We start from the raw sequence: 22,149 nt of genomic DNA on the forward strand, positions 1-22,149 counted from the left end.
AGGCTTGACTTCTTATTGTATTATAAAAATAAAAGGATAACAGCAAAAAATTAATACAACAAAGTAGTAAATACTTATTTTTCAAAACTTATGGATCAGGTAAAAATAAAAGGTTACCATAGAGCGGGAGCTTAGCAATTTTAAAAACAATTAGAATTTACAGGAAAAAATGCTTATTTTTATTATTATATCGTAAATATAACTTTATTTCTTAATCTTTTTTTAGAATAAATAGCTATTCTTTAGTTATTTATAGAAAGGTTCACCCGCCACTGACTAGATACAAAAAAGAAACCTTTTATTAGCAGACCTCAATTGTTAGATGTAAAGGTAAAAAGTTTTAAATAGAAAAAAAAAATTTTTTTCGATTAACTTGAGAAACATAAAGAGTATCAAATTTCTTATTGTAGTTGGCAGCTACTTCTCACACAGAAGAAAATTTATAAAGACTACAATTTCGAATTATTATCAATAACCAACCTTTAATAAAAAGCATTCTGTTTTTAGTATATTGAAGTGTGATAAAAATTTTAAATAAAACAAGATAGTAAGTATGTACTTTAAATTACTTTAAAAAAAATTAAAAAAAAAACTTCTGTATTATGATTAACGACTACTTTTAACACAGAAAATCTTATTTTTTATTAAAAAAACTTCGATTTATTAATAATAACCACACTCTTTAACAAAAAGTATTTTTTTCGTAAACTATTGTATTAAGATATAAACTTTAATAAAGTATAATTTTATAATACTAAAATCAAAGTTATCAGTAAAACAATCATTTAATAATTTTTTTTAAAAAGCTATTAAAACTATTTCAACTTTTCAATGAGTAAATTAATTGCAAAAAACTTTGCTACTACTACTATCTTTTAATATATGTTAACATTATCAAATTCGAATACATACAATTTAGCTATTATTCTCATTCAATGTATTATACTAAGGGTTTTGAGGATCACCTTGATGCCTTAATCGGAATAGTTTTAGATAAGATGTATAGACGCCATAAATACGTTTAAAATTTTTCTTTAAATAAAGCAGAAAACCTAACTTATAGTATTGTAGTTTAACAGTTATAATAGATATTTTTCTGAGAAAGGTTAAAAGTAACCTTTTCACTGAAAAAATTAATTTTTAGTAATAAATTTTGAAGCTTGGACAAATTTACAAATTTTATATACTTATATTCTCTAACAATGTTAGATGCCCCCAAGTATAGAACGAGTTTTGTTCTCACAATTTTTCTACCTTTAATAAAAGTTGTTCTTTCTCCGGACTTTTACTTAATATTTTTAAAATTAACATTGCAACTTTTCGGTAGAGGAATGAAAACAGTATTCACCAACCGTCACGCGGACGGCGGTTTCTTGCCTCTACTCACGGTTAGTGTGCTTAGCTATTATTTTTCTTAATGGGATGGTATTTCTATAAAAAGTGTTACTACAATGGAGAGCTACGTTTTAAATAAATCACAAAGTTTTAGTGATAATGTTAGTTTAGCGAGTTCGGACGCCAGGCAACCCTTTACCTATATCACCTGCAACTTCTACGGTCGATCATGTTTATGGGAGCAGCACAATTTTTTAGTCATTTGTCCTTTTTGCGCTGCGTTGCACCTTTCAGCAAACGTTTGGAATTTAGCTGCAGTTACCGGCTTGGGATTGCGATGATAGAAAACAAGGTGGGTGCACACGGAAAATATGAGAAGAAATATACTTGCGGTGCGCCCACTAACAGCTGTCGTAGTGGCGATGGGACAGTGCCTACTAACACGCTGAAAACGTATATAGCTATAACATAAGCACTTTTAATAAACAGTAAAGCATACGATTAACAATATTTTTTAAGCAAAGTACAAGAAAAACACAATCTTTTGTGTTCTACAAGTATAATATCTTTAAGAAATACATTCCATTAAAAAGTACTTAGTTTTTGATAAAATAAAAATTTAAGCTAATACAAATCACAAACAAAAACAAAAATAAAAATTAAGAATAGCCAAACAGAATGACCACAGGAATGGGGTTATTGGATGAGAAAAATTAATTCTGTAAAAAAATATTAAATAATCACAAAACTAAAAAGCTCATTGGCCAAGATTTAGAAGTTCATTGGTCCACAGTACCCGAACTTTTAGTATATAAAGGAAGGGGTAACTAACTAATAAGTAGATCTCTTTAGTAGTTCTTCTTAATTTAATTTTATTAGTTTTAATAAGATCGGAAGAAATATAAAGTAGATACTCTTACTGGACAGAAAGATTACCTAATGAGACCAAATTTTTAAAATAACTAAAAAAAAATACTGTATATATAAATAGCCATATCGCTTTACGTCATAAGCATTCTTTAAGTTACCAGTTTTAACAAATATACAAAGATTTTTTGGACTAACTAATCACACTTCTTGAAGGTCAAGCTAGATGACTTGGGTGTGCAGCTTCAAGAGCAGACCTTCAAGCTACACTAAGTAAGTTGGACAACTGGGGAAAAAATACAAGGCAGAAAAACACACGATAAGGGGACAAAGCGTTTTTATTAAACAGCTGGTTTGACTAATTTTTATTAACGCATTAAAAACATTAATAGTGTTATTTTATTGTTCGTATGCAGCTAAATATCTTAAAAAATAACTATTTATTGGTGTCAAGTTTGGAGGTCAAAGGTTTCATTTTTTATTTATTTTAGTGTTCGTTACTTATTTTTTTTTTCACTACACCCCGGTGAATCATAGAAGCTGCTTATTCTTTGATATCCTTGCCGAAGTTGAGAGTTACCCTGGTATGGAGTCACATGCGTTAAAGAGAGCCTTTAAGCTCTTCAGAAGAGTTTTTTGACCGCTTTGCCTGCTAGCGGTTCATGTATTTACTTAACTTAGCTGCAGGTCGTTATATCCTCTATAGCATAACAAATAATTACCCTTTCCATTGCGCCGGAACGCCGAGTAGCCAGAGCAGCATCGATCAGCCGTAACCACTGTGGATGTATATTTTAGCATTTCACAAGATATACCACCAGATCTTGGTGCCTTTCTCCTCGTTAGCGCCTTGACGCGCGTGTATCGATAGACACTAGCAGCTCATTTATATTAATTTTAATATAAGCTCGGATTTTTGCTAAGCGCGTTAGTAATAGACAATAGAGTGCACTGGGCATCATCAAGATAAGGTAGAGAATGTCAGCCCACCTTTCTCGGCTAAAATATAGCCTTTTTGCAGTGGTGATCGTTAGTTATCAGAAGAGGTTTGCTGTTTCATCCACCTTCATCCCATTGGTCAACTTGGATTCGGACTGGTAATAAGTGTACTCCATCAACTTCTACTTTACGCAAAGATGCGCACTACAAAGCCATGACAACTCGGTTAAACGCTTTTAGCTCGCCGAAACTTGACGTGTAGTCATTGCGATGGTAAGATTTACGGCTATGACACATTCGCGCTCGAAAACAATAAAAGTGACATCCGGAAAAGTAGTGTGGAGCCTATTTACCTTTATAACAGATTGCTCCATTCAACTTGGGTACGTTACTTTTGATAGTTGCGGTAAACTTGACAGAGCAGACGTGGTAGCAGTTCCAGATATGGCCGGCAGGTTTGGAGGGGAGGAAAAGGGGCATACACCCAAGACCACTAGGCGATCCGATAAAGTTAATTAAGTGTCTAATGGTCAGTGTGATATTTCCTTTCACCTGAAAAGGTAATATCACGCCTTGTACAAGCAAGTTCTACTTTTTACTTTGTCATTTTAACTTTTATTAATGTTAATAGCATTAAAAGTTATACCCTTTATTTTATTTTGGCTTTGATTCGACAAATTATCACATAGAATCACCTGCTTATGTACGAATGAAGATATCGAGTCCTAACAGGCCTAGCCTACCGCTCCCGACTTCCTCAGTACACCCTGAGGAACGAGCACTCTAAGCTCTGTGGGCCTCAAGGAGGCAGCTATTATTAAATTGTAACTATTGTAAGCAACCCTTTAACAAACTGAACCTACTTATTTTGTGCGTAACTGCACGTGCACTATTATTTTTACACCAAACAAAATTTGAATTTAATTTTCTGTCCCAGCTGTTTTCTTTCTTGTTTCTTGTTTCTTGTTTATATGTAATCATTCTTTTTTTGTTAATAGCCATAGAGTAATGATTAAGGAGCTTATAAACTATAAGATAGGGTTAAGCCTGGATCCTTGACCTCTTGAACAATAACAAATTTCTTCCGTTAAGCAATGTCAGAAAAATTAAACTAAGATTTAATTTTTGTATATTTTTGTCCTTGAATTCTTTTTTATTATTATAAAAACTGGTGAGCAACACCGTTGTTTACTAGTTTATGCTTAACAGGATTTGTGATTATCTTAAAATGCAGTAACTTCTAGATTAGTAAACAAATTTTTTGAATTAAGATTTTATTGCAAAAGAAAATTTTTAAATTTAGAAAAACCGCTTATATGCAACCTTTTGCATCATAGTAATTAAAACTTCCCTATTGCAATATCTTGTTGTCTTTTATAGAAGGAAAAATTTAGTCTCCTTTCACTTTTTTCTTTCGTATTTACTTGTAATAGAGAGTTTTTGGTAACAAATTCCATTTTTTACAATAAATATATTAAATTATTGCTGCTGAAAGAGCATTTTGCCGAACTCAGCAACCCATTTGTAAAGCAAAACAAGTTCTGTTTTCCCTCTTGCTTTAATTTTTAATTTTTGATTTTTTTAGATTGATATATGAAGTGCGAAGTTAGGTTTTCTTAAAATGTAACGATTTTAAATTTTTGCTAACGTTTTTCCTTTAGCAATTATTTAAAAGTCTTGCCTTTCTACCAGAGATAGTAAGTAAAATATTTTTATTAAATCAATGTCCGTTTCGTCTTGTGATTCCCAAGTTGCCTGAATCACTTCCCGCAGATTTTTTAATTTTTTCGGATAATTTTGTTTCTCATTTCCTTTTTTTTATAATAAAGATTATAAGAGTACATCATGGCACGTTAAAGCAAGCTTGACAACAATTAGTTTTTCACGAATTTGTGAAGGTTCCCAAAGCGTTTGCTAAATTTTAAAAAATTGCTTACGGTACTAAATGGGGTATAAGCTTGAGAATGACAATAAATTAATAGGTAAGTAAAGTTAAAAATAAATAGGAAATTAAATATTATTAAAAATTTTACAAAAGTAAAACTTAGTAAATTTTATTAGTTTAGAACAGTAATAATAATAATCGCGCAAGAATCGAGAAAGTGAGCAAATTCGTGCTTTTGGGATTGTAAGAAGGATTAAAGAATATGAAACAAGAGCAACGCATAGAGAACAGAAGCTGGAAAACTTAAAATTACTTATAACATATTTAAAGAAATTATAAACGAGGCTAAACTTGCCAATTCTAGTACGTAATCGTTCGACGAAGTCATCTTTTATGTTTTTAATAATATTTCAATAGTAATATTAAAGAATTGTATAAAGATTGTCTCTACTCAGCAGAATAGCTATTCCACTTCTTCGGAAAGAATATGCTTATAATTATTAGAGTTAGAACTTTTAAAAAAAGGAGGACTACAAGCAGTTAAAGTTTTTTACAAATTAAAAGAGGATGACCACTGCCAAGAGCTTCTTATCAGCAATATTAGTAGTTCTTGCTAAGCTTCCGACGTTAATGTTAGGAGCTTTTATAAAATATTATCCCAGCCTACTTTAAAAAAATATCTTGTTACGCTTTTTCTTATAATGATACGGCAAAACTCTGTTTCAGGTAATCGGCATTAATAACAACTTTTCTAAAATGTAAATATTTATCACCTTGCCATAATTTACTTATTTATCATAATAAAAAACTTGTGATTCACTTTCCAAGCTTTACATTCTTTTTTATGTCACAAATTTAAAATTCAAGTAACTTTTTTAGAATAATTAGTTCTTATTTTAAGTGTTGTTCGGGTCTTATTCTGTCTTACCCTGCGAGGACTTACTTGTAGTTAGCTTTCTTTTACTTGTTAATTCTTTATTATAATTCTTGCGTTAAGGACGTATTATTTACAGGTTTTTTTCAATTTATTATAAAATTATACTTTTTTTTTGAAAACATATTGTAAGTATCATATTGTAAAACATCCTGAGCGAAAAAGAGGCTTGATAGAAGTATATATTCTGATATTTAAAGTTTATTATTTATAAACAGGTTAATATTTACTTCAACTTATTTTACGGTATCTTTAAAATATTTTATTTTGTAATAATACAGCGTTTTGCACTACAGGTGAGCCTAAAATATAAAATTTAACTTTTTGCTTACAGTAAATTGTTTATGGTGTCCCATAGAAAGTAAAATAGTTAACTATTTTAAATTTTTTAGTAAAATTTTACCTCTAAATTTTTTTTTAAAGCTTTATTCTTTTCATTTTACAAAATATTAAATTTTCTTTTAATGCTATATATAAAAGTTAACTTATTGAATAGCTTCGACAAGGGGTACTTTAGCAGAAGGTTTCGTACTTTAAAGCCTCTTAAACTCTTAAAAAAAAAAAAGAGGCACCTTTTTTTTTTTTTAATAAAAAACTTTTTACTTTGATCAAGCGTGGTATTATCGCTTTCTGCTTTAAAAAAAATTGTAGTGATCCTAGCATTAAAAAAAAATATATTTTAATACAAAAGGTCTAATAAGATTTTATTTCCGCATATAAAATCGTTAGTATTAAAAAAATCTTGTGTTTCCTAAAAGTTCAAATAAACATGAAAGACAGATAATAACAAAGTAGATTAAAAAAAAAATTAAAACAAACTGGAAAGGCTACTAACCTTTAACATTTAGCAAGAAGTGATTATTACACGCTCATTATTATAAAAAAAAAGTTTTGCAACCCTATTTTATTAAACCTTTATTTTAAAAATTACTTTTTATATGTATGTATAGAATAAAGTTATTTTTCCTTAAAAGTTAAAAATAAAAATTTTTTGAACGACAAATGTAAGTTACTGTCAGGTTCCTTTTTTTTAAACAACTTCGAAAATATAGATAAAATAAATTTCGGTTGTTTTGAAACTATATGAAATAGAAGTTAGATTATTATAGGTACAAATTGAGAGCCCAAATAAAATATGATTTTTATAATTTTTATAGTCATAATAGGCTACAGTAAAACCTCAAAACTATAAATGGAAGGCCATTTGCATTATTTTTTTACTGTAAAAAGTTTAAACAAAGTTAACGTAAACTGTTATGCACGTTTGTGGAAAAATATAACTAACGCTTGCGAGCAGGTGGACGTTTCCAAAAAAAAGAGGTTTTTTTTAAGAAAATAAAAAATTTCTGCCTTAAGTATTATTAACTAAAACGAAATTAGTATTAATAATTTATTAGAGAATCAAAAAATATGGTTTTTATATGATACCATATAAAGCATATTAATTTTAAGTATATATAAATATATAAAAATGCATTTAAAATTATAAAATTTTTCTTTTTTGGTGTGTGATTAATAGAAAGACATAATTCTTGTTCGTATATAAATAACATGACTAACGACATTTTTAAAACCGGCTATCAATTCCAAGCTGGTGATAAATTTAGGAGAGGTTTTTTGCTGCCTTCAGTGCAAAGGTTAGAATAACTGATCTTATAAAAAATAGTAAATAACTTTTAAGTAATAGTCCTAATACTTCAGCAAGAACTGCATTTAGTAAAAAAATTAGTAATTATTACAATAACAAAAGTAGTAGTACTAATCAGTTAAAAATAAGCATTAATAATTTTCATTGAGAAAAAAAGCAGTTATATTAGTACTTTTAATAACAGTTATGATAATAAAAAAGTAATAACAACAATAATAATACGTATGATAAAAATATTAATCCTGTTATAATTTATCCTACTTTTATTAGCATTTTGAAAATATTTTTGTATATAGTGGAACAGTTTTATTTAATTTGAATATGTACGAGCAATGCGATGATGAATTTTTGAAAACGACTTCATTTTGGGATGAAGGTTTATTTCCTGCCAAAATAAAATTTAAAAATATAAGTAATATAATTTTTTTAAATTAGGACAATTTAAGCGCGTTCCACGGAAAATGCTTCAAGGCATTGAAAATCTTGATCTCATTTCTCTTGTACTTTTTAAAAATTTTTGGTGTTTTCAAATTTTTAATAGTTTTATAAAAATAAAAAAGATGGTTAAAGAACGTGCTGAAGTAGAACTTTCTTATGCGCAATCTCTTGCAAAGTGGAGAGAAAGATGGATGGAAAATTTCGAAAAAAGCGGTGAATCCGGTAATTTTTTTTAATTTATATTTATATATTTTTTATGGGGTTTATAACATTTATTATGGAGGATCTTTAAAAACGGCATTAGTGGGCTGCCTCGATCAAGCACGAACAGCTTCTGAAATTCACTTGGAAGTGAGCAATTTGCTTATGGATCTTTCAAAAGATGGTGAATTTTTTTATCCATTTTTAATTTTTTTTAAAAAAAATTAATTTTTTTAGATCTTCCAAGATACAAGAGAAATTGTTATACCAAGGAATTTATTGGTTATAGAGAGCCTAAATTAGCCAATAAAGGTTCTTGTTTTTGTCAGTCCTATTAATTTATTAATTTTTTTAAACTGTATAAATTCTTGGAGTGATTTTTTGTTTAAATTTTTTTTAAAATTATTTCACTTCGTAATTTTTGCTTGTCTTATCAAAAAATATTTTTATACTTTTTTCAAAATTTTATTCCTTTAAAAAAAGGTAAGTAGTTTTTTTGCTGGACTTTTTAAATTTCTCATAATATTGTAATTATAGTTTTTCTAATTTTTTTTATATTTAAATATTTTTTGGAGAACATTAATTTCCTTTTTACGTTAAATTTTTCAATAATTATTAAACAGCTTTTCTTTTTCTCAATTTCTTTTCAATTTTTCTTTTAAGCACAAAAGCCGGAAAACAAATTTTAGTTTGAATTCAATTTTTTTTAATAAATTAAAATTTTTCAAACTTTTTTAAAGCGTAAAATCATAAAACAACTTTTTAGTCTTGAAATTTAAAATTTTTTGGATTTTGTTTTTATTTATATATAATCAAATTCAAATTTTTTAAATTTTTTTTAACGAAAAATTCGTAAAAAAAATTTTTAAAATAATATTTTAATTATATTTTAATACAATTTAAATTTTCTTTAGCTTTTTTCTAAAGCACGAAAGCTTTTGAAAAAATTACATCTGAGTATTAAGTTCTTTATTAATTTTATTTTATTTTTTTTATTTTCTCTAAGGTTTATAATAATTTTATTAAAAATTCTTTATAGCTTTTTTTAACGTAAAAATTCTTTGTAATAATTTAAAATTTAATTTCTTTCCATTATTTTTTTTTATTTAATATCAATTTTTTATAGCTTTTTCCAAAGCGCAAAAGCCGTGGGAAAAGTTATTAGAAAAAACGCATAAGAAACAGCTAAAGTACCACAAATTCTGTTGCCTCCAGTACGAAATTGCACAGCATCTCTCAGGACCGTTCGTCAGTGATTCACTAGATCGTAAAAAAGAAGCTGAGAATTTGGAAAAAGTTGTGATGGTTAATTTTTTTTTTTTAATTTTGAATTTTGTTAAAAAATTATTATTATTATTAGAAAAAAAGTACTGCTTGCGATAAGTATAATTCGGCATTAAAGAATTTAAGGAATTACGTTGAACGATATCAAAGTTTTATTATTATGGCTATAATTATTATTATTATTTTAAAATTATTTATTTATTATTGTTATTGTTACTATTATTAATATTATAAAAATTATAATTATAATTACTTCACTTATTAAAGTTATTCTCATTATTACTAATATTATTATTAGTATTGTTTTTACTTTATATTAATATTTTTATTACTTTTATCCAACTTTTATATTTATAATTATTTTTATTATTTTTTGTTATTTAACTATTTTTTTATAATTTTATTTTTTTTTAAATGTGTTATAGTTAATATTTAGTTATAATAACATTTTATAATTTATTATATTAATAATTGTTATATAATAATAATAATTTTTTTATTTTATAAATTTTTATATATTTAATAATATTAATAACTTAAATTATATCTCAATAATTATTATTATTATAACGTTTTAAATAAAAGGTTTATCATATATTAATAGAAATTAAAACTTTTTAATAAATGAAAATTTTTATATATTTAATAATAATAACTTTAGTTATATTTTAATAAAATTATTATTTTAACTTTTTATTGAATAAATCTTCAGTATATATTATAATACTAATAACTTTCATTTATTAAAATTATATATAGTTATTAATAACAGTAAATTAATTTATATTATAATAACATTTTTAATTATAACTTTTTATACAAAAAATTTTTCATATATTTATAATAATAACAACTTTTTTTATTTAGTTAAGTTTTTATATATTTATTAATAGCAATAACTTAATTTATATTATAAAAATAATTGTTATGGCAGCTTTATTTTTAATAAATTTGCATATATTAATAATAATTATAACTTTTATTATTCAGTAAATTTTTATATTTTACTTAATAATAATAACTTTAATTTTTTTTTTCGTTACTGTATTTAGCCGATATGATTGGAGAATACATGAAGTGTCAAGATTATGAGCTCAGCCGCCTCCACGTTATCAAGAAGACTCTTTTGAAATATATTTCTGTGCTTAATATAACTTTAAGGGCAAAGTAAAATAATAATAATAATAACAATAATAATTATAATAATTATATTTATCGAAAAAGAACAAAATAAATAATATAAAAAAAAATAGGAACACAAAAAATATTTATGGCACAATTAATATAATATAATAAAAATATTTTATTATGAGTGATGATTATTTAAACTAATGATAATATTAGTAATTAAAAAATTATCTATTAATTTTTAATAATAATTAATAATTTACTAATAATGTATATTAATATATATAATAAATAACTGATATTACTTATAATAAAGTTTTTATAAAAAATACTAAAGTAGAGTAAAGAAATAATTTAAATAATAGTTCTATTAATTATAATAATGTAAAAATAATATAGAAGAAATAATACTATATAAAGTTATAATAATAATAAATTATTGCATTCTTAATACTTGTGATGAAATTTTTATTTATAACGAGAAAATGAAGCATTGTAACGGTTTATATATAAAAAAAACTTAGGCAATAATAGTAAATAGCAAATAATAAAAAAGTTTTATAATATAAAAAAAAACTGTTATAATCAATAATAATAATAACTAATTATATTGTAATAGTAATAGAAGTATACAATAATTAATAGTAAATATTAATAGAAAAGTTTTATAATATAAAATTTTGTTAAAAAAATTAATAATTATATTGATTTTTTATAGTATATAATAATTATGAACATATAAATATAAAAAAAAAATTAAAATGATAATTTTTAGTAATAATGGAAGTATAAAATAATAAAATTTTGTAAAAAATAAGAAAACTATAATTGTAATAAAAAAGTTATTCAAAAATATAATAATAATTGTAATTTTGCAGAAAAATATTAATTATAATTAATAATAATAATAAAACTTTTTATAGTTATCACACGCAATATGAAGTTTTAACCTCCAAAGTGAGCGGATTGGACGCGGTTCAGGATTTGACCAATTACGACAGACAATTTGGGTCCATTATTATTGCTATTTTACTATTATTATCATTATTATCACTATTGTTAACAGTATTACTATTATTGTTATATATATAATAGTTATTATTTTTATTATTAAGTAGTATTCTCTTTATTTATTATTATAATTATTATAAATTTGTTATTTTTATATGTATATATTCTATATTTTACTAAGATAATAACTATTATTAAATGTATTATTTTTATAATAAATTATTATTTTTTATAACTCTTTATATATTAATATTATTATAAATTCATCAATATTACTATTAATTATTATTTTGTGTATTATTAATATTTTTATTATTATAATTACTAATATTAAAACTTTTACTATTTTTATAATTATATATCTATTTATTTTTATTATTTTTATATTATTATTCTTATTTTTTTTAAATATATTTATATTTTTATATTTATTAATATTAATATAATTGTTATTTTTTGAAAATTATTATAATACACTATTAGAGTTTATATTAATTTATTTATTAAAACTATATTGTTTTTATTGTATTTATATTATTATTATGAAATTATTGTTCAATTTTTTTTTATTGTTATCAATATTTTATTATTTTTTTTAATTTTTTTATAATTATTTTCATTATTTTTATATATTTTATCAAATAAAAAATTAATATATATATTCACTATTAGAATTTTTATATTTTAATATTTTTGTTAGATAAAAACTTTTTGATATTTTATTTTATTTTTTATATTATCTTTTTAAATATTATTATATAAAGTTTATACTTCGGTATTTATAAAATTTATTTTACGTTTTTTTAAATGTATTATATATATTTTTATTCAGAATTTTATAAAATTTTATAAACGTTTTTATAATAAAATTTATATAATAATATTAAAAATATATTAAAAAAAATATATATTTAACTTTCAAATTGAAAAAAAATAACTAATAATTTTTTTATATAAAGAAAACAATAATATTTACTTGTTAGTAAACTTTCTAGTTAATTATAAGTTTTTATTAATAAATAAACTTTTTCTACTCAAAAGTAAAAAGTAATTATAATTTTATTTTTTTTTGTAATAATTATTTATTAAATAATTTTTATCATTTTTATGTTTATTTTTTTTTGATTTTTTATAAAACAAATTTATTTTTTTATTTTTTCTATAATTATTTTTTAATGTTTTTTATTTAAGAATTTTTTTTAGTAAATTTGTACAAATTTATTATATATATATATATATATAAAGTTCGTAAATTAAAAATTTTTGTAACTTTTATTAAGTTTTTATGATAATCTAATTTTTTTAATATATTTTATATAACAAATTTTTATTTAATACTTTTTTATAACCTTTTGTATTTTCTGTAATAATTTATTATTTTTTTTATACTTTTCTTAACATAAAGCTAATAAGCCACAATTTTATAATTTTTTTTACGTTTTTTATTAATTTATATTTTATACTTTTTTATAGCTTGTTTTATTTTTCTGTTATAGTTTATTATTTTTCATATTTTTTACTAAATAACTTTTTTATATATTTATATAAATTTATTTTTTATAATACTTTTCTTATTAAATATACGAATTAAAATTTTATATTTTTTGTATTTTTATGATATTTTCTAATTCTTTTGTATTTTTTATGCAATAAATCTTGGTGACATACGTTAATAAAATTTTATATTTTTGTCCTATAAAATATTTTATTTATAACTTTGAATAATATTTTATACTTCTTAAATAACAATTTATATTTATATTTAATAATAAAATCTTATTTTATTAATAATTTTTTTTACGTTCTTTATTACTATTATTTTATATTTATTATATAAAATAACTTTTTTAAACACTTTTCTATAGTATTTTATATTTTTTGTCGCAAATTTTTTTTATTTTTACTTGAATAAAAGTTTATTCATTTTTTTATTAAGTAAATTTATATTTCATATTAATAAATTTTTACATTTTTATAATTTATTAAAATAATTTTTATTATTTTTTTATTTTTTAATAATTTTTTCCGTTTTTCATTATTATCTTTTTTATTGAATATTTTTTAACATTTTTATATTTATTTATTAAAGAAATCAATATTTTATTCTTTTTTATAATAATTTTTATCCTTTTTTTATGTTGATGTACTTTTATTTAAGGTATAATAAAAATATTTATCTGCTTTTTTCATAATTTATTTTTTTATAATTATTTTTATTAATATTTTAAAATTATATATAAAATTTTATTTCTATTTTTATTATATAATTTATTCTTATATATATTTTTATAATATTTTACACGTTTTATAGTATTTTATAATATTTTTATAAATTTAATTAAATACTCTTTATTTTTTTACTTATATAATTTTCTATATAAACTTTATACCTTTATATAATTAATTTATTAAAATTTAATAAAATATAATTTTTATAATTTTTGTATCGTTCATGAATAAATATTTATACTTTTAAATAATTTTTATACCAATTTATAATATTTTTATATATTAATTTATATTTTAGCTTAATATTTATTTTTTATTAAAACAATTATATATTATATTTATAAAAGAATCATAAAAATATATATTATCCAGCATCGGCATGTTGTTAAAGGTCCCTCTTTTTTTTGATTGGACGGTGGACATGGCCACTTCATCCTCGATCACTTTTCCTTATGAAGAGCGGCTCGTCTATAACGCGTCGCGCAGTGTATACGAAAATAAAAAGGCTCTTGATAATGTTTATTCCTGCGAAAAAAATATTGAAAGACAACCTTCTTATAATGTAATAATTATAAATATAACAATAAGGGTGGTAAAGATGATGTTAGTAAGTTTCAAGAGAATTAATAGTTATAATATTAAAAAGCATAATACTAACATTAGTCTATCTAGTATAATTATAGTGACGATAAAATAATGATAATACAATAAAGAGTGAAATTAATAATAATAAATACTAAAAAGAGTAATACTAATAATAGAAATAATATTATAAATAATTAAAATAATAATAATAATTTTTATATCAGAATATAAAAAATGCAGCCAGTATTTATAAAGCGACTGCCTCCTACAAAGCAGTTCGACCCTATGAATTGAGCTTAATTGAAAATGAAAGAGTTTTTGTGGTGGAGCAGAAAAATGATGGGTATTTTTTTATGAAGATAATATAATTAAAATACTTTAAGCAATTATTGTGAAAGTTGAAATAAAAGATATATATAATTTTATAATAAAATAATATTAATAATAATACCGCAAGCAAATATTAGAAAAGTTAAAATATTATGAATATTTCTATACTTTAAAAAATATAATTTATATATATAAAATAATCATTAAAATTTGTGAAATTATCAACAATTAAAATAATGAAAGGTATTTTTTTTTATGAGTTAAGTAAATATATAATAATTATTTATATTTTCAAGAAGCTAAATTTATTTTAAATACTAAATTAAATAAAAATATTATAAAAATATATACAATTATATTATTAGAAACGAGAATTTTTTTTTAACATTTGAAAAATATATTTTATTTTATTTAAGAAAATATTTTTATTAAAAAGGAACCAAAAATTAATCATTTGTTTCTTATTATATTTATAAAAATTTCTATAAAAAAAAAAAGAAAATAGTGAAAAAAATAAATAATTTTTTTAAAGTTACTAATTTATAAAAGTTTAATCTATAAAGTAATGAAACCGAATAAAAGTAGAACCAGAAATTAAAAAAAATAAAAATAAAAAATAGGGAAAATAATTTTTTTTTAAAATTTTTAAACCAAAAATGGATAAAAAAAAGATTTTAAAATTTTTTTAATAAATATAAATATAATCATTATTATTATAAATGTTTTTATATTCTCTTAAATAATATAAATTAAAATATATATTTTATAAATAATTATAAAAATATAGATTTTGTATGTTACGAAAACTAATAAAATATAATAATAATAATAATCCTGTAAATATTATTGTTACTAATATTAATAAATTTATTAATAATAAGCAAAAGTGAATTTTTATATAAAATTTACTAAAATTTATTAAAAACTATATATATATAATATTATTATTGTTTACATGTACTTTATTAAATAATAATAATAAGCAAAAGGTAAGTATTATTATTATGATAGTGTTATTATTCATATAAACTTTATTATAAAATAATATGCAAAAGTAAATATCTATAAAATTTATTAAAATTATTAAAATCGAAATAAATATATAATATTATTTTTATGTTAAGAATATTATTTAAAAAACAGTAACAAGTCAAAAATAATTATCATTATTATAATATTTAAATTTTTAAAAACATACTAAATTTATAATTTTTTTTAAAACTTTTTTTTGTTTATATAATTTTTATTATGTAATTTTTTTTTCTGTTATTATTTTTTGTGATAAATTTACTTTAATCCATTAAAAAAAATTTTTAAAGGTTGTTTTATTTATTACAAGTATTTATTTTCTTTTTACTTTTATGTAAAAAAAGTAATATAAACATTTATATATATATATATATATTAATTTATTTTTTTATTATATTTTTTAATTTTTATTTTTTTTAAAGGCAATTTACTTTTTTTTATTTTATAATTAATTTTAAATTAATTTTATTTTTTTCTGTTCAATATAATATTTTTTTTTCAACTTTTTTCTAATTTTTTCAGTAATAGTTATTCTGTTAATGATTTTCTTTAATTCAGTATATAGTTTTATGTTTATTAAATTATAATTTAAATTTTTTTTCTCATTAATAATAATTTTTTTTTATTTGCTTTTATTAAACCATTATGACTATTATTCAGTTTTTATTTGTCAATTATAATTGTTTTTTAATTTAAAATTTTTTTCTCATTAATAATTTTTGTCTTCAATTTTTTACTTTAATTGAATTATTATAACTGTTTATATTTTTATTTGTTAACTATTTTTTTATTTAATTTACTTATTAAATCAAACTTTTTTATTTTATACGTTAATTATTATTTAATGATTATATATATTTTTCCCGATTAATTATTTTTTGCCTTTTATATACTTTAATTAAGTTATTATAACTTTTTTTTTTGGTTTGATACGTTCCTTATAATTATTTTTTGACTCAAAAAAATTTTCTCATTAATTTACTTTAATCAAATTTTTATAACAATTCATAATTTTATTTATCAATTATAATCATTTTTGTAATTTTAAAATTTCCCCCGTTGTTTACATTAATCAAATCATTATAACTATTTTTTATTTATTATTATAATTAATTTTTAATTTAATTTTTTTTTTTTTCATTATTTATTGCCTTCAATTTAATTTAAAAAAATCATTACAACAATATTTTACTTTTAATAACTTTCATTAGATTTTTACTTTTATTTATTATTACAATTATTTTTTTTGATATTCTTTTTTTAACTTAAGATGGTGTCTTGCTGAAAACAATTTTGGAGATCGCGGCCTCGTCCCTTCCAGCATTCTCACTCGCTCGCAATCTTTGACATGAATTTTTTTTTGTCCTCAATTTAAATTTTACCTTTTTCCGATATAATAAAAAATTGTATATTTTCTCAAATAATTTGAGTTATTTTCTTTATTTATTGGAAAGTTAAATAAATTTCAAATTATAATAACTTTAATAAATATTAATTTATAAATTAATATGAAAATTATAAAGTTTTTAAATTAATGTTAGTATAGTAAGCATTAATTCATTAGAAATATTATAATTCATTTAAAATTTATTGGAGTTAATAAATTTTTTTAAAGTTATTATAATTTTACGAAAAATGTTTAAAATTTAAATATTAATAAACACGTAATTGAAAGACTACAAGTTATAATCTTGTTAATTTATATAAAGTAAATTGTTAAATAAAAAAATTCATAAAAATTAGCAAACAATATATAATTTTAACCGATAAAAATATAAAAACTATATAATTAACATTAATTTGAAAAAAAGCTTTTGTTAATACTTTAAATATTAAAATTTATAATAATTATAATAAATTATTAACTGAAATTTTTAAAGTAAAATTTAATAACTTTCTTTTAATGAACTTATTAAAAATTTTAAAGTTTTTGGAATTGAATTTGCTTTTGAAAATTTTTAGAATTCTCCGTATAAAAAGACAGAAAAATACCCCTTTTTACTATTTCCAAAAGCTTCGCTAATTTGTAGGCTATAAGGATTCTGTTAATTTACTGATCACTCATCAGCACGCGATTTATGAACTGAAACCACTTTAGTGAACGCACCAATTGCCGAAAAACCACTATATTATGGCGTCGTTTAGCGCAAGTGGAATTAACAATAGTCATTTTGTGTCAATTATAATGTAAAAGGGTACAAATTCTAAAGCGCACCATATATATATATATATATATATATAGTTTTTTTTTATAAAAGAGAAATTGGGGGAATTAGACTGGCGAAAAGCACTTCAACCGCCCGATCTGAGAAGTCAAATCTTCAGGAACTTGGTTAGTGCCGCGGTGGATGACCAAAAGGCGACTAAGCACGTGCTGCACTCCCGATCTAGAAAACCGGAACATTAGTATCCTCCCCCTGGAGATGTACAGGAACCTACCTGCCCTCGACTTACCGAGCACCCCCCAAAGGTCCAAAAAAAAAAACAAAAAAAAAAAACAGAGGTTTTTGTACTGCTTTTCGTCACTTCGCCTGGTTATTTTGGTTCGGCTTTTGGCTTTACGGTTAATAGGTTAATCTTTCTAGTAATCGATTAAATATTCTAGTTGTTAGTAAGCATCTAATTTAATAGGGATATATGTAAGAGATAAATTTTCTGATCTATCGGTGTTATCTCGTAAGCTTTCTTTAGGGTAGCTTTACACTTCTAATTTTTGTTACACATAGCTCAGTTGTTATGGTTGCACTTTCGATCTTTTTTATTATTGAGTTAAAGAAGTCTTTTTACTTCCCCTTTAGTATGTAGCAACTGTTAGAATGTTTTTGTCTTATATTATAAAAGGGTTCTGATTGCTGGTATTAGCTTGTATGCTTTCTTGTAGGGCAGTCTCACTCTTCTAGTTTATAACATGTTTGCACTTTTGATATTTTTCTTATGTGTTAACGAAATCTTTACTTCATCTTTGGAATGTAGCAATTGTAATAGAATCTCGCCTAAGCCAAGTTTTAACAATTACTTTAGTGAAAATTGTTTAAGTATACTTAAGTGAATACTAGGGCCTTGACTTATAGTTAAAAGAGTTATATATATTGTTTCAAACAAAATCCTTTTTAGAATTATTTAATTTGCTACGCAATTAAAAAGAATTATAAATTAGCCTATACCCATTTTACTTGAATACATAAATAAGAAAATTCATTAACAATTTCATAAGGAATAAACTAATTACAATTTTAATTTAGTTTTTTTTTATTACTTCACAGTCAAGATGATTTACGATTTAGTTTTTAACTAAATTCATTTTATATTTAAGAATTATAAAAGAGTTTAAATTATTAATAGTTTAATGTAATTTTAGATATTACTTTTTTTACTACTCAGTTATGATTACTTTTAAGTTTTTAGTTTAATTTAATCTACTTTTAAAAGTTATAATAAAATTGAAAATCTATTTAGCTTTAAAAAAATTTACTTATATCTAATATGGTAACTAAAATAAGGAAATATAAAATGAACTATAAAAAATAATAAAATATATATATTGAAAATGACTATACAAATACTATTAAATATAAAAATTAGAAAGATATTGATAATTTCAAATAATTTACTTTATTGTTATAAAAAATTATAATTAATCTTTTTTAAAAAAAAAATGTTCCAGAACTAAGAAAATTCAGTTTTGAAATAACTCCAGTAGATGTAAAATTAAAATTATAAAAATTAATAATTTTTTTTCTAGTTTAAGTGTATAAATTATCTTTAAAAATAATAAACGAATATTAGAAGTAAGAAATTTAATAATTTCCTTCTAGATTCAATTTTTACTATTTATTTGTTTTAAGCATTAGTCCTCTACCTCAAGGGGTACCACAGACCACCGCTGATAGCAAAGCTCTTGACCTAATTATAGGAAAACGTGGTTAACTTCAAGGGCTTCACTAAAGAACCTAAATCAAATCTAACAAATTTTGTCAGAAAAAAGTGTTATATAATAAATATTATGATAATTAATATAATTAATTTATTATGCATTATTCAGTATATACGCTTCAACTTAAAATTTATTACGCGAGACAATGGTATTATAGTTAAATAATTTTTTAAATATAAAAAGTTTAAATAGATACATATACTTTTAAGTGAATTAATTTTACTTTTCAATTACTTATACTTTTAGAAAATTTATTGTAAGCGCTTCATTTGAAAGTTAGCTAAGTCAGTCAAAATAAGTAAAATAAATAAAATTTTCAGAACACAGAAGACAAGTATATATAAAAAAAAATAAGGAAAATATAATTACTCGAAAACAACAGGAAGTAGAAACTTTTATGTTATCTTTATAATAATTGAATTATAATTCCTTATGACAAGGTGTTATTTAATATTTTCGCATAATTAAACGCTTATTAACAAAACAATCGTTAAGTCAATCCTATGGAATAGTCAGAAAGATAATTTTTTTGATTTTAAAGAAAACAACTTTGTAGTTGTACTCGTAAAACTCTTCTGTAAAAACCAAAGCGAAAACCAAAAGAAAATTTGCCCAGCATATAAATTTATAAAAATTTTTAAATTTCTATAGCAATTTTAAAAGAAAGTGGTTAAGCTTATAAACTTTAAGTAGTTGTAGTTAAAATTAATTTATTAGTCGAATAACGAAAAAAATGTAAAGCGCTTCATTGAAATACGCAATGAGCTGAAAAGTTTAAATCTTTAATTATATTTTTTATGTGCGCCATAAAGATTTAAATTAGAAATAATGTTAAGTTTAGTAATCTTTTTTTCAATAAAACTCAACAGGAATCACAATGATTGTTTTAAAATTATTTATAAATAAATTAAAATTAGCAGGGATCGCAATAAGTTAGTCTTATGATTGTGCTAACTCTACAGTAATCGCAGGGGGTCTCACCGATTTGCAAATTATTTTGTTGTCTTAATTTTAAATTAGTTAGAAGTTGAAGTTTAGTGTGATCTGTATTCTAAAATCTCATCAAACAAGTGTTTATAAATTTACGGTTTTTTTATTTAATAGAAAAGTAAAAAATTTAAAATTTAAGGGGTTTGAGAGACCTATTGCAACTACTGTCTGAATAAGAGGTGCAGTAACTATAGGATGAAATAACCTGCAAGCACTCTTCCCCTATAATGTAACGTATCAGTTACCCTCGGAATCACACCGACCCATTATAATTAAAGTAAAAATCTCATATATAATTATTCCACTAAATAATTTTTTTTGCAACGAAAATTTTTTTTTTTAATATGTTCTCTTAATATGTAATTTAGAAGTCTTTTTTATAAATGATGAGCAGATGCTGGGTAATATTGAGTGCAAACTGCTTGCTCTCGCAAATAATTTATATTAATAGGTTTTAACCGTATTCAGTCTCGGCAGGTCATCTCACAATAAACTAAGTAGATGTGAATAAAGGTAAAACAAAACTGTAACGTCGCGCTTAAAATGTATTGAGGGTCCTTTAAGAGCGGGGGTCTTTCCAAAGTTCGTATGTACATTCTTGATTTCACTGGTGGTTTGGAGACCTACTAAAACATTCAAAAGAAACTGAAGTTGCATTTCGAAAAAGAGTTTTAAGTCGTCCCAAACCCTGGCCACCATGAAGCGTATCGTTCCGTAGTCGCAGGAGCTCGTTTTGCTGCGTCTGCTTGAGTTCAATCGTCGACGCTTTTTCATAGGTCCAAGGGACAGACGCGTAGGCCATAACAGGGCGCACGCATACTTTATAAAGACTCATTTTAATGCCTAGGGATATTGCGCTTCTAGCGCACAGCAGCAGGTAGAAAGCGTGAATTGCTGCTTTAACCTTAGTCGTAAGGAACTCTACGTGTTACCTCCAAGTTAGTCGCTGATCGATGTCGAATGCTCAAATATTTGGCCTGAGAGCCTCATGGGCTTATAAGACCTTCGAGAACTTAGAGGTGGGGGTAGCGCGTTCATCATCTTCAGATGAGGATCGATTTGCTCTTATTCCATTAATGTTTACTTCCCACTGCCCTCGTTGGCAAAAAAATGTTTTTAAATAAGGCTGCAGGTGTTTCCATAATAATGAGTGAGGAGTCCTGTGGAGACGTATAAACTGCAGTGTAAATGGCATACAGTGCAACGCGGGGGGGGGGGGGATGTGAGGGTTCGCAGGGAATGGCAGAAGAGACTGAGAAATAAAAGGAATATTTACATAAAGAGCGCTATCCACATGCAAGGAGAGCCACGTTTATGCTATCCACGGGTCGTCCTGATCAGACTGTTATTCAGACTGCATAAAGTACTGCAGAAATCTGTAA

At 22.8% G+C, this 22,149-nt stretch overlaps 1 protein-coding gene across 1 annotated transcript; it reads left to right on the forward strand.

Moving 5' to 3' along the window:
• Positions 1-7,535: 7,535 nt before the first annotated feature.
• Positions 7,536-17,214, forward strand: LOC135122295 (protein kinase C and casein kinase substrate in neurons protein 2-like). Its single transcript, XM_064046489.1, has 13 exons — positions 7,536-7,597; positions 7,905-7,984; positions 8,044-8,108; positions 8,169-8,268; positions 8,330-8,431; positions 8,485-8,559; positions 9,374-9,552; positions 9,608-9,680; positions 10,584-10,698; positions 11,583-11,669; positions 14,272-14,461; positions 14,709-14,827; positions 17,114-17,214. Exons 2-13 carry the CDS (start codon positions 7,930-7,932, stop codon positions 17,193-17,195), a joined length of 1,242 nt encoding a protein of 413 aa, XP_063902559.1. The 5' UTR covers positions 7,536-7,597; positions 7,905-7,929; the 3' UTR covers positions 17,196-17,214.
• Positions 17,215-22,149: the final 4,935 nt, after the last annotated feature.

The sequence above is a fragment of the Zophobas morio genome, unplaced genomic scaffold (genome assembly GCF_036711695.1).
Source record: "Zophobas morio isolate AGI-343-1 ecotype UQ-CSIRO unplaced genomic scaffold, CSIRO_AGI_Zmor_V1 ptg001073l, whole genome shotgun sequence".
Lineage (NCBI taxonomy): Eukaryota > Metazoa > Arthropoda > Insecta > Coleoptera > Tenebrionidae > Zophobas > Zophobas morio.

Excerpts from the sequence above, each read along its gene's own strand:
- LOC135122295 (XM_064046489.1), top strand. The coding sequence starts at position 7,930 with ATGTACGAGCAATGCGATGATGAATTTTTGAAAACGACTTCATTTTGG. Across the intron at positions 8,269-8,329 it reads CGAAAAAAGCGGTGAATCCG|GATCTTTAAAAACGGCATTA; the intron begins GTAATTTTTTTT and ends TTTATTATGGAG. Across the intron at positions 10,699-11,582 it reads AATATAACTTTAAGGGCAAA|TTATCACACGCAATATGAAG; the intron begins GTAAAATAATAA and ends AACTTTTTATAG.